This window comes from Pomacea canaliculata, linkage group LG7, assembly GCF_003073045.1.
Source record: "Pomacea canaliculata isolate SZHN2017 linkage group LG7, ASM307304v1, whole genome shotgun sequence".
In the NCBI taxonomy this organism is placed as follows: Eukaryota; Metazoa; Mollusca; class Gastropoda; order Architaenioglossa; family Ampullariidae; genus Pomacea; species Pomacea canaliculata.
Window position 1 is genome coordinate 26,091,167 of NC_037596.1, and position 17,069 is coordinate 26,108,235.

The following is a 17,069-nucleotide window of genomic DNA, read 5'->3' on the forward strand; positions in this document are numbered from 1 at the left end:
TTACTTTTTCTGTCCCTGCTTGTTAATTAACTTTTTGTATTTGAAACGGTCAATAGTGATAAGCAATTTTTATTAACCTGAGTATAATGATTTGAATGTTCTATTTCTTGAACTGAATGGATCTGATGACTATTCTAATAATTAACTATAGCAACGGGCAAAAGTATCATTTGAAAAACATCATGATATATATATTGTAATTAACACAAAACTATTAAATAAAATAATGTTCAAATACTTTGTAGAATAATAATTATTATTATACATGTAGCTCTTTATCATAACTTTAGAATAGACTCTTTCTATATATATAAATATGACAAACATAATACTTTTTTGTATATATATTATGTTTCTATGTTATTGACATACTTCACACATCTAGCTTTTCAACTGCAAATAACAAGGTAAATAAAAACAATGAAAATCTTTAACCAACAAAGAACTATTTCGAAAAGAAATGTGCCTTCGTTTTCTGACTGAAACACATAGTAAAGTAAACATATTCCGCATATTATAAAATATATAGTGTAAGTATGAATGTATAAGTATTACTCAAGTAATAATGTACCTAAGAGTGTTGCATGTTTACCAAACGAGATGATTTCTTACCACCAAATATTCTGAGGGTCTTCCACTACCTTACAATGATGTTCACCAGCATTTCAACAGTATGGTAGTCTGAGTGGGCCAAAGATATTTCTGCCCCACCACACCGCTACCCTTCAGATCCCAGTTAATATTTAAAGTCATTGTTTGCTGACCTGACAACACAAAGACAAAGAAAGTGAAGCAAGAAGCCGCAAGAAACATGTCTTCGTTGTGCTGGTCTTTGCTGGTCTGTGTCCTGCTGGTCGCTGGTCAAGCTGCAGCCAAGAGGACTGATGCCAAGATAAAGAGAGGTTTGTGCAATGATGTTTTGGACATATTCGAGAATTCAATTTGAAAAGATGAAAGGTTAAACAAATAGAGACAGATGGACATTTTCATATCAAGGACATGTTCTATATACGCCCTGAGGACAGATTAACTAATGCTGGCAAATGCTTATTTAAGAAACTCTGTGAACCTAGACAGGTTGGGAAAGATAATAAAAGAAACATCCAAATACCGGCTACACACAGAAACACGAACTGACTGGCTACAGAGAAAGCAACACAAACACACAGACTGAAAAACAATAAAATTACACACCAGACATTTTATTCATTCACTACTTGACGGATATGGAGAACTACAAAGATAATAAATAAATACTTAACTAGAATAAAAGTCAACATAAGTGTTCTATAAAAAATGAAATACACAGACACACGGACGGATTGGCGGACAGCCGACCGACAGATCGACATCAGTGTCCTGATTGACCCGCGTGACCTTTACCTCTTGCTTGTGCAGCATCCGATTGTGGCGATGGTCATTATGCGTGCTCTAACGGGCAGTGCATCCAGGAGGAGTGGTTGTGTGACACGGAGGATGACTGCGGTAACAACGAGGATGAAGTTGGCTGCCGTGAGTAGTTTTCACTGTCGCTTCAGGATTACAATCGTGTTTATGGATTTTTTTTAATTAAGGCTAAAATGATTACCACTCGTAGATGGGATTTAGACACTGATCACTAATCTTAACTCAGGCATCCACTTCCACCTGGTAGGTCGACTGACATACACGGGTATCGAACCGACGCCTCTCGGATCGGATGCCAGCGCTCTAAGCCCTCAGCAATCCACGTCCTCAGAAAATTCTTGGATTTCTTTAATTCTTTTTTTTTTCTTCGTCTCCACAGCAACCGACTGCTCAGGAGAACATCAGGTGAAGTGTACCAACGGTCGATGTGTTCCCTAGAGTACAGATGTGACGGCGACAACGACTGTGGCGATGGAACTGATGAACAAAGATGCGGTGATTATCTCCTTCTTTCTTTTTTTAGTTTATCTGTAAGCTAATCACTCAAATCTTACTAACCACATCTGAAACTGAAGTGTTTATATGACACCTACTTGAAAATTATACTGAATTTAATCTATTAACTACATTGGATATATATTCTTCTGCTTCTTGTTCTTTTTCTTCTTCTGCTCCTCTGACCTTTGATTACCATCAAAGCTGACCCTTGAGTCCAATAACTGATTGCAGACACATGGAATGCTCGTCATATGAAATCAAGTGTCCCAACAACATCATATGTGTCGACTTAGAATATTTTTGTGATGGAGACAGTGATTGCCCGGATGGCTCGGACGAGCTTCCTGCCAACTGTCCAGTGAGCACCACGATGAGCGGATAGAGGATGTGATGAGTAAATAACACAATACTGGCAAAACAATACTGGGTCGCAAACTCTACACTCTAGAAATGATCTTATCTCAGGCTTCTTGTGTGTATCATACTTTTTGTTAGCTGCTCCACAAATAAAATCATGAGAAAACTGTTTTCTGGAACACAAGAGTACATTTTTGTTTTTTCTCCTTTTTTTTTAAACTTCATTTACTTTTCTGATAATTCTCTTTTAATTATACAAGCATTTTCAACTATTTGAATTCCACCAATTGTGAATAAAAAAAAGTTTATAAATTACTCAAAAAAAAGAGAAAATATAAACAATAAAGTGACATGACAGCAGAAAGTCTTTTTGTTTCATTTTACTTCTTTTAATGGAGATGATCCAGCCAGCCATGCAAAATATTAAATAATAATGTCTGTTGCAAAAGCAAAATTGGTTTGTATTAATAATCGTTAAATAAACAAAAGCATAAACAAAAAGAAGGACCATTGCCTTTTTTCCGTAAAACCTTTGATTGCAGTTAATTTTACAAATTAAAACAAAATTCCTTTTTTTTTGTTTCTGGCCATAGGTTGTATATACAGTCATACCTCAAACAAAAGACATTGAAAGTAAGATATCTTCTACCGTTTCTATTTTGGTAAGACCATTAGGTAAAGATTAAATAACACAAGAACACAAATATCACATTAGTTTATGTCTGTGTTTAGACTGAACGCTGTACTCTGTATAACAGTTTCCAGAAGAGCTGGTACAGCTACAACAGGAAAAAAAAATCAAATTAAATTTATATCATTAAAAATAATCGACAATTTAGTGTCATTTGTATAATAGTTAACAAGAAAGATTCAATATGATTATCACATTTTAAAATCTGAGAGAGAATGAACAGTAAAATGGAAAAAAAAAAGGTTTCAACATAACTTAAATAATTCAGAAATAGTTTGGGATATATCCATAAAAACTGAAAAAATAAACCAGTCTTAAAATATCATGTCAGTATTATAAGAGTAAGAAACAATAATTAATTATACTTAACTGAAACCTGACAATCAAAACCAGATACAATTTTACTTTAGACATGAATTGTGTAACATACTTATTAAAGACAAGAACATCAACCATCTTTATTTTCCATAATTTAAATTTGTGGTCCTTATTTTCTTTTATCTTGGGTTTGGCGGAAAAATATACATGATGTTTAACAAAAATATACAGTGAGTGATATGGATTTAGCGATGGGTTAGGGTTCACGGACTTAACAAGGTCGAAATGCTAGATAATTGCCGGATTTCTACAGGAATGTCTACCAGAGTGTTAGTCGATGTCTGTTGGTATCTTGTGGAAGCCATCTGAACAGACGGTAAACTTGGATGATGTACACGGTTGGTGTACGAGTGTACCAGTGTCTAAACCGGAAGTGGATATTTCCACAAAAAGGTCAATGGAGTAGACTGCCCATATCTACTGTGTCCTGTAGATCTTCACCCAGCCGTCCACTTGGGTCAGAGCAACTCGTCCGCGCGCGCTGGCGTTGAGGGCGCAGGGCTTGAAGATGGAGTCCTTCTCGGTCAACAGGTCCTTTCAGCAAGGACCCCCGCCGACTGAGCAACTGAACTCGATTTTTATCCCTGTCTGCCAGCAGGATCAGCCCTGCCCCGGGCACGCTAGCCACTCCCAGCGGGCATTCCAGGGCAGCTTCACCTTTGGGCTTGAAGGTGAAGATCGTTTGCCCCTCGGCGTTGAGGGCAAAGAGCACGCGCCGCCCGCTGTCCACCACCAGCGCCGCCACGTCGGGGTCGCGAGTCGTCGGCACGTGAAGATACAGGGGTCGAGACAGAGACACGCGCTCCCCCTTGTGTGTGTAGAGCCGCCGCAGGAGGACCCCGGACTCGGTGATGACGTCGATGACGTCACACTGGCTAGTGGCGGCCAGCAGCTGGACTTGACCCTGACCCGGGGTTAGACCCTCCCCGGCTGAGGCCAAGAAGCAGTAAGGACGCTTCAAGCGCACAGAGGACAAGATGCGGACGGTTCCCAGTAGAGACATGAACAGCAACACCTTCTTGTTCATCACGGAATGGCGGCCTTCCCCTGCGACACCAGGCGATTCGGGACGGGTACTTCTGGGACAGGCACCCGGGTCAGGAGGTGGCCAGTGGAGTTGAACTTCTTCACGCACCTGAAACAAGAACAAATACCATCAGACAGAGACAGTTTTTTTCTTATCGCCATGTCTTATCTCTCCTGATAACTCATTTACCTAAATCCTAAACTAAATCCATTACTTGTTGTCTGTGTAAAGCTTCCTGTTTAAATCCCTTACTTATTGTCCCTGTCGGTCAGTATGACGTCACCGTTGGGCAGCAAAACTAAATCCGTCAACAACGGATCACACGTATCCTCCCTCGTGCGGCCGTGGAATGACGTCATCAGGGTCAAGCTGAGGTCGTCTCGGTGTGGCAGAGGTGCGTCGTCGTGTCTCTTGCCGGAACTCGCCACGGTCAGGCTGCCCAGAGGTGACCGGCTCACAGAGTCTTCCAGCTGAGCATCCGGGGCGTAGACGAGAGTTATCGTTTCTTGTGACTGTGCGCATGCGTAGTTAGCGGCTTCCTGGTCCAGGTCTGTCGTCAGTGAGGGGACGAGTGACAAAATCTCAGCTTCCCCCTTCAGACAGAATTGGGATAGAGATGAAATTATTGTAATTGAATTGGATAGAAACGCGATACAAGATCAAAGAATCGTCAAAGGAATCAAAGGAATCGTCGGGACCATCTGACTACAAAATACCTGAACGCTGATGACGGCCTCCAAAACGCTCAGCTGGCCCTCCGCCGCTTTACCTGAGCAGGTGTTCTCCAGGATCCTGGCTTTCACCATGTTGGTCTCTTTGTCCAAAACCGCGTTGACCTCCTGCACCAGCCTGGCCTCCTTCTCGAGAATGGCTCTCACTAACGCCTCGCGCTGAGCGGCGATCTGACCAATCAGCGCCAGCCTCTGTTTCTCCAGGTCCTCCAGCAGGGCGCTGTCGGAAGTGACGTGCTCTTGCGACCTGATCACCTTCTGCGCAAGCTTGCTGTGCAGCGCGTTCAGGTGAGGTCGGCGAGCTACGACGGCTTCAGGACAAGTCACGAGCTGGTGAGAGCACTTCCGGTGAGCAGAGGTGACGCACTTCTGGCAGGCTAGCTGCTCGCAGGCCAGACAGTACTGCTCGGCGTCGCGCTGCGCGTGCGCGGGGCATGGGAGGACGAGCGAGGAGCCGGAAATGACCTCTGGCGCCACCTCGCTGCTGCAGCCATCCTCGTCTTCCTCCTCACCGGCATCGTCGTTGCTGTCCTCGTCGGTGTAGTCGTACCAGCCGTTGGCAGCCTCACTTCGGCGCCTGAGCTCCTCGATGGCCAGGCAAGGCTTGGCCGCCACGCGCGAGTTGACCTGTGACGTCACGGACTTGCGCCGGACCTGGGGTACGTCACCAGGTGACTTAGGACGACACGCAGGACATAGAAACACCGAACCGTTTTGTTGGTAGTCTCCCCTTACGCTGTATGGGGGAAGACAATCACGACAAAGCACGTGCAGGCAGGTCAAAGAGTGGCCTCCCCTAAAATGTCCCGACAGGCACAGCAACGCAACGTTTCAGGGGCTGAGGATTCCATCAGAAACGATTACTGGCTGTAACATAAAGATAATTATTTTATAATTTAATAATAAAGTCAAGTAATTATTGGAATTTAGTCCTCGTCTGCTTATTTCGTAGTCTTAATATCCTCCTTATTTTTTTCTTCTGGTTACAACAGACCACACAAAGCGGAAAGGAAATTGAATCCATGAAACAGTAAACACCCCATATTAACGGATTATTTTTAAATCATCAGAGCCAGAACGGTGAGGATAAAAAGTCGAATCGCCTCCTACATGGCGATAATAAACTACCCGTTGATTAAACCTAAAATCATAGTTAAGAACACGTCTGTCCTTTGATCTTCGAGTGCATGATTTTATTTTCAATCAACATTCTTCCCCAGAAGCAATAAAGATTACATTTAGTCACAGACAAAATAAGTGGCAATGAAAAACTGGAACTCTTTTTTATGGAGGAAGTATAGCACATGTCACGTCCGACCGTGAGTGCGTTGATTATTATTAATCTTCGACTGGTTGATTCTCGTCCCGCACCTAGATACGATCTCCCCCCCCCCCTTGGTGAGTATGGGGATTTGCGACTGTAATTACATATTGAGGCGAGACATGTTATTACAGGTTAGAACACAGTAGACGCCATGTCGAGGGCTGTTAATTCTGACCTGAGGGGCAAACAATTTGATTTTCTAATAACAGCCAATCGTGCTGAAACCTTTATGCTGCTGACGCCGGTATGAAATCTGACGCTCCAGTCCATTAATAACAATTATTGATATAAAAAAATCAGTATAAATAAACAGGGCATAATAGGAGGATTGTAAGTAAAAAAAAAAAGAAGTGACGGGTAATTATTGTTGCTTTGCATGGCGGGTATGTTTATTGTCGTGCGTAGATTAATATCTGTTAGACTGCCACCCTCACCCTACACCCACACTCATTCTCGTTGAAATAATTTTCTATAATTAGAACAAACGGGACTCAAAAAACAATATTTGGCAGGCGTCGTGTCTTGAACCTGGTGTGTTTAATGCATGCGAACACATGGGTGACTGCTTTCGCCCTTGTCTCTGCATTTATATCATAGTCTGTCTGTCTATCTGTCTGTCCGTCCGTCCGTTGGTCCGTCCGACCGTCCGTCCGTCCGTCCGTCCGTTGTCCGTCCGTCTGTCTGTCTGTCTGTCTGCAGTTTGCGCACCTAACATTTTTATGTAAAAGATATTTATTCCTGATGGAAGTTCCTATAAGTAAATCGGCATACAACCTTAATCACACCCGAAACCTTCTCACCTATAACAGTATGGGGATACATAACTCTTGGTGCTCTGCATAGAAAAACAAGCAAAATGAGAGAGAATAAAAGAGATACTTAGAAGATAGGAAAAACAAAAGATGAATGATCGTCGTTGAAGAAGAGACAAAGGGAAGTATCAAAACATTTTCCCTTGGGCGCCTCCTGACAGCTGCCTGCCACTGAGATTTTAAAATACCCGAGTTTGTGGTTTCAGTAATCAAGGGTGTGACTCAAAAGCTCGAATTAAAATGTCGAGATGTCTAAAAGTCCCATTTTACTAACAAGTATATTGGCAGACAACTTTGGAGCTAACCGTGTGTGGAAAGAAACGGTCACGTGACGACGGCAAATCCTCGTTGGCGTAATTTCTTAGGTCGGGTGTTCCTCATATCTGACAGTTATTATGTATGTATCGTCACTTACCTAATATGACAAAAATATTGGAACAAAACCATTCGTCACCAAGTACCGTATTGTCTCTATTGAGAATGTATACCTACTTACTTTATTCCCGTGTACGTCTCATCCCACCAGGTCACGTGTCACAAACATTTCATGAAAACGCACGTGAGTCATCATATTTTACTTTTATTTACATAAAACTTCTTTACGGGTAAATTATAAATTAAATCTCGTAGTTAAATATTGGGAAACAATATCACTTGCTTCGCTGGACTCGGCGTGAAAAGTCACTAACTGCGGATTTCAATTTAATTAAAGACAAATATTGTCATAAGTAAATAAAATTTGTACTCACGTCGTCTCGAGTTCGTTGCACCGACAGGTGTATGGTAACACCGTTCACACTAAGGCAGCACATGTGCTGTGCCCAAAAGGTCACGTGACATGCCCACCCGAGTCTGGAAACTCCGCAGGGTGGCGTCTCTGTTTACAATGAACTTGGCACTCTTAATTGCCTGCTGGAGAAAGAAATCGTGTCAAGCATTGTTGTCTAGTAACCAGCAGCGATCACAGGTTCGCTAGACCGCTCTCTGAGCACCTCGGGTGGCGGGTACCATACACCAGACAACATAAAGTTGGGTGAACGGTAACACACAAGGTCTGATCAGGGTTGGTACCAGGTGAGAAAAGCATAGAGGAATGGGGGACTATCCCCAGAACCCCCCGAATTTCTATTTCTCAGTCCAGCGGCGACTGGTTCTTGTCACGAAACAAAAAATGTCTGAGGGCATCGGAACCCGCCACCCGTCTAGCCTCAGCCAAGCGGAGCGTGTATCTGGAACCGCAGTGCACCCGGTACCCGGCCCCTCCTCGAAGTAGAAACACTGGTCGCACGCGCTAGTCTGCTCGGTGAAGCCGGGTGGATGACACAGCAGGGTCGCCCTGCTTGAGAAGAAGTCTATCAAGTCAACAAAGCCACAGATCCGACACTTTTCATGCTTCGAGCGAAGGGTAAATAGGAGAATACAATGTCGCGGGGGTTGTCGGGTGGCTTGTACCAACTTGCGCAGGCCCAAGGCTGTAGAGCAATTTTCTTTGAGTTACCTGCTAGGTAAGCGTGGTGCGGACAGGTGCTGCTATAGAGCTTAAAGAAGTTCTGTCGATACAGACGATAGAGGTCATTGATACCTCAGTACAGATGAATATACCACTCAAACATCGGTTTATTCATAAAAAAATATGTAGGATCTGTTTTTGTAGTACTGCTTTTTCATTTTGATGACCACGACTAAATTAATGACGAAAGAGTTTCAGTCAAACATATGGCGACAGCGAGAAATTCTGCAGAAATCAATAACGGCAAACAAGAAATAAAAATAGATAAAAACAAATAAAATTATTTAAATAAACACAAACAAATAAAAACAAACAAATACATGAACTAAATCCATAAACAAATAAAAAATTAAATAAACAAATAATCAAAGTTGAACATTAATTAGCTGTAAATATCACTTCAACGGCAGAGAAATATAAGAAAATATTGAAAAAAAGGGGAAAACATGTTTTATCAGATTATTTTAATTTAGTCTTGTAATTTTCCGCAGTATTGATCTATTTTTAGCCTTAAAAACAATACGTATCGCAGAGGAACATATCGATGCACCGATAGTAATTACCCTGCCAGCGCATAGCAAGGGTGTCGGGAAGGAGGCTATTGGAGTGTTCGTCCACCCACCGCTGTCAATAAAGAACTATAAGCTCAGGGCAGACGGGTGGAGGAGGGGGTGGAAGAGGTGAGCGACAGGTTGCGACTGGTACAACTGCGCCGTGTACCTAGCGAGAACGTGCTCCCTCGCGCCGCGTGCAGATCAATAGATTCATTTCCTCGAGCGGTCGATAACGTCCTCAGCTCGATCTATCCTCTGTCGATACCTTACCTCCATCTTACCCTAACTGGCGATACCAAATTGTGAGCTATATATCTATCATTATCGGTCGATACCATACCTCTATCTTACCTTAGCTGGCGATACCAAATTATGAACTATATATGATCTTTGGTGGTCGATACGATACCCAACTGTGCTATTTCTTTGAGGGAGTTTCAAATTATAATATATACATTATATATGCATTAGTGATCGATACCGAACTGTGATCGATCTTACCCTCGAGAGCGATACCAAAGTATATGATCTATATATTTATCTTATCCAACTTTTCGATCTATATCTATCTTTTCCTCTTGAGCAAGCATCTGTATGTCTCTTTGTAAATTTATTAATAAAATCGTTTGTACGTTTACATATTCTCATAATCATTTTCAGGAAATCGTTTTGTTAGTGCAGTGTATTTAGCTAAACCTGACTTATTATCTGTGGAGGGTGGGAGGACTATAGGAGGGGTTAGAACAAACTGCGTGGCTGTTGTCAGTCGTGTTGTCAATCGTGTGGTGAGCAACATTTGTTGTCAAGGGCATTGTCAGAAGATTACTCGAGTTGCTCCAATGAGCCACATCCACCATAAATAGCAGCGGCTTAATGAGGCTCACACTGAGCTTTTAAAGAAAATAAAATGTCTCTTCCTGACCTCTCTTATATCTCCTAAAGGTAGGAAAATTCTGTCTGCACTTAATGACTATTTCTGAGTATGTGTGTGTGTGTGAGAGAGAGATGGAGAGAAAGAGATATTTCTCTTTTGTTGATTTTTTTCCTGTTTGCTGACATCATCTAATAAAAAAATATTCCTTGTGATATTCCCAAAATAAGGTCAGCTTTTAATCTCTCTTGTGTAGTGGCCACCAGTAACTTGTTCTTACTTCTTCTGCTGCTTTTTGCTGAGATACTCATACCTGTGGGAAAACTGAGGTGTGGCGTCTTTATCAAATCCACGAGGGCTTCACCAATCTCAAGGTTCAACCGACATATTTGGAAGAGTAACAGATTGAGACAAAGATACTCTCCAGTCCAGTCTTTGAGTCCTCATTTTTGTCAAAAATTACATCCAAGCTTATGTAGGATTTGTCTAAAAACTTTTATCAAAAATAAATCATCACCATCGTCAATGTCGTCATCGTCATATTTCTCTTTCTTTCTTCTTTGCTCTCTAAGCTTTTACTCTTCTTGATGTCAGTTAATGCTCGTCATGTTGGCCGTTTGATGGATTAAACCTTAATTCGACCATTAAACTAAGGGTAAGCATTTACATGTAAACCAGAAAAGAAAGACACAAGCAAAACTTTAACAAAACACGTCTGGTTTCCACCAACGATTATTTTATTGTTGTTGTTTTTCGTTCTCTGTATCTTACAAGAATTTTATTACAAATTAATTAAGCATGTACGTAGTCTTTTGTACATATAAGTAAAGGCTAGAGTTCCCTAGAGTAGCATAGAGTTGCCTAAAGTAGCCTAGAGTTTCAGTCTACATGTATGATGTTGGTCCTACCCGCTCCCTGTAGAGGTTGGGCAGTTGGCACGAACCTCGTCCCACCCATCCGGGCAGTCCTTCGTGCCATCACACAGAAACTCAGTGTCGAAACAGATGACATGATTGGGGCATTTGATTTCATTTTGTGAGCATTGATACGTGTCTGCAACATAGTTCATTAACTGTTCATTTAGTTTTATTGGTGAGTTAACCAAGAGATAAAACACTGCATTTTATTTTACACTTTAATATTCTCTTACAACAAAATAGTAAGAAGGAAGGCGGATAAAAAAAGGGGAAGGAAAGGGGGAAAAAAGTAAAAATGATGAATAAAACAATACAAGATGATGAGGTCAATGAGTAATGATTAACATAAAAATTAATTAATTCGGTACTCACCACATCCTTGCTCATCGGTTGTGTCGCCGCAGTCGTTGTCACCATCACACCTGTATTCCAGGGGGACACAACGGCCGTTAGCACACTTCACCTGATGTTCTCCTGTGCAGTCAGTAGCTGTGAAAACAGAGTTCAAGGTCTCCTTGACGTTTCTGCTTTTCAAATTATCCTTAAATATTTTCTTTTAATCTTTAAATTTCAGAGTGCGGTCATCGCCGTATGTAAAAGAGAAGTTGTTTAGTGAGAGACCATGATTGTTTAATTGACATACAGTTCAAACCTGAAGTCAGGACGGATAATTGTAATGTACATTTGTGACCTCAGCGCTTGACATTTATTGATGAATGACAGAGAGATAGACTATAAAGTAAGAAAGAAAGAAGTAAAAAAAAAATGGAATGAGAGACTTAAAAACGTAGTTAAAGCCATGTAATATTTAAGTCCAGTCAAGGAAGAAGCAAAACACGTTTTAGTAAAAAAACTACTCACGGCAACCCACTTCATCCTCGTTGTTACCGCAGTCGTTCTCCAGTGTCACACAGCCACTCCTCCTGGATGCACTGACCGTTGGAGCACGCATAATGACCATCGCCGCACGCAGCTGCAGCATAGCAAGAGGTCAAAGGGCTTGCGGGTCAATCACTTCTTTATCGGTCGATCATTAATCTGTCACTCCGTGTGCCTGTGAGTCTTGGAGTGTGTGTAGCCCGTCAGTCTGTGTGTACACGTCTACCAATGAATTTAGTCCATCAGTCTGTGTTCCCTTTACCAGTGTGTACAGTCTGCCTGTCTGTGTGTCTGTGCAAACGTGGACCTGTCTGTCCATTTATACCTCCCTCCTTTTCCCAACCGATAGCGTTTTCTGTCGGTATTCTCTTTCTCTTTATAGTTTCCCTTTCTTCTTCTCTCATGTCTCATCTACATCATTTTGTATCTCTGCTTGTTAAAATAGTTTTCCAATCTAAGTTCCATTCGTTTCAATTTTTATTTTATTTTATTTTATTTTATTTTATTTTATTTTATTTTATTTTTTGTTTGTCTGTTCATGGCGATACCTGTACACTCCTTCCAAACCTTTTTTTTTTTTCGTTTTGCAATCGGGTTTTTATATATATATATATATTTCTTAGCCTTAATACCAATGACGACAGAAACCTGGTCACTGGTCAAAAAGCTAGCAGCAGCATGCTTAGCAACATATGTGTCTCAGTTCTACTCACCTCTCTTAACTCTACTTCCAGTTCGTTTGGCCCCAGCTTGACCCAGCAGCACCAGAACACAGACTAACCAGCACCAGGAGATGGACGACATGTTGTCTTGCCTTCTTCCTTTCTATGATTTCAGGTCAGCAGCCAATGCCAGCTTTATATATCTACAGAGGTTAGGGTTCAAAAAAAAAAGTTCTTTGGCCTGGGCATGCCAGTCTGTATACTGAACTCAGACTTTTGGAAGTACCAGTGAGCATCATTATAACTCGTTACAAGTTCCATGTGTTGCTAGAACTGATAACAAACAACTTTTCAATGGATGTCTTTCACTGAGGTTCACTTTTGATGGGTGAAAAGTTCTCGTAGCCATTTAGGTAGTGGCTCAACAGGACAGATAACAAAATGTAAAGATGTAGCAAAAAAAAATAAAAAAAAGTGTGCTGTATTTCAGCGTCACCTGTCACTTGTTTGTTACAATATTACCCACTTTTCAAACAGTATAAATAATAATCAAGCTGTGGGACAGTGCCACAGAAGAAATTTCATATCACACTACTGTGCACATGCGGTCGACCGGACTTAACGGCGAATGGTGTAGCAGCATGCAGTCCACACACTGAGCTTCTAAAGAAAATGAAATGTCTCCTCCTGACCTCTCTTACAGTCACTGGCTGCTAAAGGTAGGAAAATTATGTCTGCACTTTAATGACAGTCTATTTCTGAGTATATATATATGTGTGTGTGAGAGAGAGAGAGAGAAAGAAAGGGAGATGGAGAGAACGAGATATTTCTCTTTTGTTGATTTGTTTTCCCTGTTAGCTGACATCCTCTAATAAAAACAATTTCTTGTGATATTCACGAAATAAGGTCATTTTTAATCTCCCTTGTTTAGAGGCCACCAGTAACTTGTTCTTACTTCTCTGTTGCATTTTGCTGAGATACTCACACCTGTGGAAAACTGTGGTGTGGCGTCTTTATCAAATCCACGAGGGCTTTACCAGTCTCAAGGTTCAACGGATATATTTTGACAAGTAACAGATTGAGACAAAGATACTCTCCAGTCCAGTCTTTGAGTCTTCTTTTTTGTCCAAAATATTAATCCAAGCTTATTTACCCTTTGTCTAAAAACTTTTATCAAAAAATCAATCATCACCATCGTCAATGTCGTCATCGTCATATTTCTCTTTCTTTCTCCTTTGCTCTCTAAACTTTAACTCTTCTTGTTGTCGGTTACTGTTGGCCTTTAGATGGACTTAAACCTTAATTCCTCCATTAAACTAAGGGTAAGTATTTACATGTAAACCAGAAAAGAAAGACACAAGCAAAACTTTAACAAAACACGTCTGGTTTCCACAAACGATTTTTTATTATTGTTGTTTTTCATTCTCTTTATCTTACAAGAATTTTATTACAAATTAATTCAACATGTACGTAGTCTTTTGTACATATAAGTAAAGGCTTGTGTAGCCTAGAGTTTCAGTCGGTATGTATGATGTCGGTTCTATCCTGTAAAGGATGGGCAGTTGGCACGAACCTCGTCCCACCCATCCGGGCAGTCCCTCTTGCCATCACACAGAAACGCAGTGTGAAAGCAGATGACATTGTTGGGGCATTTGATTTCATGTTGTGAGCACTTATACGTGTCTGCAACATAGTTAATTAACTGTTCATTTAGTTTTACTGGTGAGTTAACCAAGAGATGATACACTACATTTCATTTTACACTTGAAAATTCTTTTTACAACAAAATACTAAGAAGGAAGGCGGAAAAGAGGAAGGGAAGAAGAAGGACAGGGGAAGAAAAGTAAAAATGAAGAATAAAATAATACAAGATGAAGGTCAATGAGTAATGATTAACAAAATTTTTTAGCTTAATCATTTAATTAATTAATCTCGGTACTCACTACATCCCTGCTCATCGGTTGTGTCGCCGCAGTCGTTGTCACCATCACACCTGTATTCCAGGGGGACACAGCGGCCGTTAGCACACTTCACCTGATGTTCTCCTGAGCAGTCAGTAGCTGTGAAAACAGAGTTAAAGGTCTCGATCTTGACTACATTTTTACATGAACGTTTCTGCTTTTCAAATTCTCCTTAAGTATAATATTTTAATCTTTAAATTTCAGAGTTGCGATCATCTCCGTATGTAAAGAGAAGCTGTTTACTGAGAAACCACGATTGTTTAATTGACATACGGTTCAAGCCTGAAGTCAGGAGGGATAATTGTTATGCTCATTTGTGACCTTAGCGTTTGACTTTTATTGATGAATGACAGACAGATAGACAATAAAGTAAGAAAGAAAGAAGTACAAAAAATGGAATGAGAGACTTAAAACGTAGTTAAAGCCATGAATATTTAAGTCCAGTCAAGGAAGAAACAAAACTCGTTGGCAGTCTTGCAGTTACAATAAAAGCTACTCACGGCAACCCACTTCATCCTCGTTGTTACCGCAGTCGTTCTCCGTGTCGCACAGCCACTCCTCCTCAATGCACTGACCGTTGGAGCACCTAAAAAGACCAACGCCGCAGACCGCTGCAACACAGCAAGAGGTCAAGGGCTTGCGGGTCAGTCATCTTCTTTATCGGTTGGTCATCAATCTGTCACTCCGTGTGCCTGTGAGTCTTGGAATGTGTGTAGTCCTTCAGTCTCTGTGTCTGTGTACACGTCTACCAATGAATTTAATCCATCAGTCTGTTTTCCCTTTACCAGTGTGTATAGTCCGTCTGTTTGTGTGTCTGTGTACTTGTGGACCTGTCTGTCCATTTATGCCTCCCTCCTTTTCCCAACCGATGGCGTTTTCTGTACGTCTTCTCTTTATAGTTTCCTACTCTTCTTCTCTCGATCATGTCTCATCTCCATCATCTTTGTATCTCTGCTTGTTAAAATAGTTTTCCAATCTAACTTTCATTTCTTTCATTTTTTTTTTTTTTTGTCTGATCGTGGCGGTACCTATTCACTCCTTCCAAACTTTGTGTGTGTGCAACCGGGTTTGTTTTTTTTCTTAGCCTTAATACCAATGACGACAGAAACCTGGTCACTGGTCAAAAAGCTAGCAGCAGCATGCTTAGCAACATGTGTCTCAGTTCTACTCACCTCTCTTCGTCTTACTTCCAGTCCGTTTGGCCCCAGCTTGACCCAGCAGCACCAGAACACAGACTAACCAGCACCAGAAGATGGACATGTTGTCTTGCTTTCTGATTTCAGCAGCCAAGGGCAGCTTTATATATCTTCTGGGGTTAGGGTTCAAAACAACAGTTCTTTGGCCTTGTCATGCCAGTCTGTATACTGAACTCAGACTTTTGGAAGTACCGGTGAGCATCGATATTATAACGCGTTACAAGAAAAAAGTGCATCCTACCTAAGAATACTTTTTCTTTTTGATAATTATACATCATATTTTATATTTATGATATCTGTGTATATATACACACACTTGATATAACGCACACTGTATATTTATTTAATGATTTTTATGTGTCTACAAATAGCTTCTGTGTTTTCACAACGTATTGTATATTTAAGCTTTATCTTCCAAACATAGTTATTTTTAATTATAGGATATATTTAATAGCATACAATATATTTATATCGTACTTTACATTTATAGAGTGCTGTTTTATAGATATATTATACATATATTGTATATCTTATATATGCACTAAAGGAATGTTATACGAGTCTACACATATAATTGTGTGAGCATACCCACAATATTTTATGCTTACATTATTGCATGCATATCCATTACTTTCTACCTCTAGTTATTTTGACCATTCAGACTATTTGATCTTCAGATATGTCAGTCCTATGAAAAATTTTATAATTCTTCTCATACAATCTTATGTGAAACCAAATGACCTTGCTGAAATAAAAGCAAAACAATCAGGCTCCTAAATTCAAAGTATTTTTGAATGTTATTTTAAATTTTCTTTTAATGTTTATGTTGGTAAATCTAAGCATGTTATCTTTATCAACGTATGTTGTTTACTCAAATACTAGAAAGCGCAGTTGTGGGAAAGCAACAGGTGTCAGGCACCTGGCTGTGTGTGTGTGTGTGTGTTTTTTTTTTGTTTTTTTTTTTTTTTTGTCTGTTTGTGTTTTTTTTTCACATCCTATACAATAGATACGGTGAGCCACTTATCCCTACTGCTCCTGGAGCCATTGGGATATTTTACGTGTATTCATTGTGCGAACTTACGTTCGATAAATGGGAGGCTATTCCCACACGATTAATATAAACTGCAGTTGCTTCCCTTAGCCCGCTATCTCCCTTTTTTTTTTTTTTTTTTTTTTAAAAATGAAATTTCCTTTGCTAGCGTAAGTCAGACATGTAAATGAAAGGATATATGTATATAGATAGATGCATATATATATAGCTTTAAAATGTATATTTTAAAATATATTTCTATTA

The 17,069-nt window shown here is 40.5% G+C and overlaps 3 protein-coding genes and 1 long non-coding RNA gene across 5 annotated transcripts; 1 reads left to right on the forward strand and 3 right to left on the reverse strand.

Annotated features, from left to right (window-relative positions):
* The first annotated feature begins 748 nt into the window (after nucleotides 1–748).
* On the forward strand, nucleotides 749–2,433 carry LOC112568222. Its single transcript, XR_003100036.1, has 4 exons — nucleotides 749–902; nucleotides 1,399–1,512; nucleotides 1,787–1,902; nucleotides 2,137–2,433. It is a non-coding gene; the product is annotated as an uncharacterized LOC112568222 (long non-coding RNA).
* An 858-nt stretch (nucleotides 2,434–3,291) lies between these two features.
* LOC112567566 (tripartite motif-containing protein 3-like) lies at nucleotides 3,292–5,920 on the reverse strand (the record flags this gene model as incomplete). The annotated part of the gene is given in 5 exon segments (XM_025244262.1): nucleotides 3,292–3,868; nucleotides 3,870–4,366; nucleotides 4,369–4,466; nucleotides 4,611–4,951; nucleotides 5,075–5,920. Coding segments are annotated over 5 exon segments (1,902 nt in total), but the record flags the coding sequence as incomplete, so codon positions are not given.
* Nucleotides 5,921–10,874: 4,954 nt separating this feature from the next.
* On the reverse strand, nucleotides 10,875–12,818 carry LOC112569107 (low-density lipoprotein receptor-related protein 8-like). Of its 2 annotated transcripts, none has more exons than XM_025246791.1 (4): nucleotides 12,670–12,818; nucleotides 11,939–12,050; nucleotides 11,450–11,566; nucleotides 10,875–11,213 (listed from the first exon to the last, which is right to left on the reverse strand). In XM_025246791.1, the coding sequence occupies exons 2-4, from the start codon at nucleotides 12,036–12,038 to the stop codon at nucleotides 11,065–11,067; spliced, it is 366 nt and encodes a 121-aa protein (XP_025102576.1). In that variant the 5' UTR covers nucleotides 12,039–12,050; nucleotides 12,670–12,818; the 3' UTR covers nucleotides 10,875–11,064. The 2 variants fall into 2 exon arrangements, with proteins under 2 accessions (XP_025102576.1, XP_025102575.1); XM_025246790.1 differs by having other exon boundaries at nucleotides 11,939–12,053; nucleotides 12,670–12,814.
* A 1,181-nt stretch (nucleotides 12,819–13,999) lies between these two features.
* Nucleotides 14,000–15,909, reverse strand: LOC112569106 (very low-density lipoprotein receptor-like). The gene is made up of 4 exons (XM_025246788.1): nucleotides 15,752–15,909; nucleotides 15,080–15,190; nucleotides 14,562–14,678; nucleotides 14,000–14,301 (listed from the first exon to the last, which is right to left on the reverse strand). The coding sequence occupies exons 1-4, from the start codon at nucleotides 15,837–15,839 to the stop codon at nucleotides 14,159–14,161; spliced, it is 459 nt and encodes a 152-aa protein (XP_025102573.1). The 5' UTR covers nucleotides 15,840–15,909; the 3' UTR covers nucleotides 14,000–14,158.
* Between the last annotated feature and the right edge of the window lie 1,160 nt (nucleotides 15,910–17,069).

Excerpts from the sequence above, each read along its gene's own strand:
- LOC112569107 (XM_025246791.1), bottom strand. The coding sequence starts at position 12,038 with ATGGTCATTATGCGTGCTCCAACGGTCAGTGCATCCAGGAGGAGTGGC. Across the intron at positions 11,567-11,938 it reads CGAGGATGAAGTGGGTTGCC|CTACTGACTGCACAGGAGAA; the intron begins GTGAGTAGTTTT and ends CTGTTTTCACAG. Across the intron at positions 11,214-11,449 it reads AACCGATGAGCAAGGATGTG|ACACGTATCAATGCTCACAA; the intron begins GTGAGTACCGAA and ends ACTATGTTGCAG.
- LOC112569106 (XM_025246788.1), bottom strand. The coding sequence starts at position 15,839 with ATGTCCATCTTCTGGTGCTGGTTAGTCTGTGTTCTGGTGCTGCTGGGT. Across the intron at positions 15,191-15,751 it reads TGGAAGTAAGACGAAGAGAG|CGGTCTGCGGCGTTGGTCTT; the intron begins GTGAGTAGAACT and ends GCTGTGTTGCAG. Across the intron at positions 14,302-14,561 it reads AACCGATGAGCAGGGATGTA|ACACGTATAAGTGCTCACAA; the intron begins GTGAGTACCGAG and ends ACTATGTTGCAG.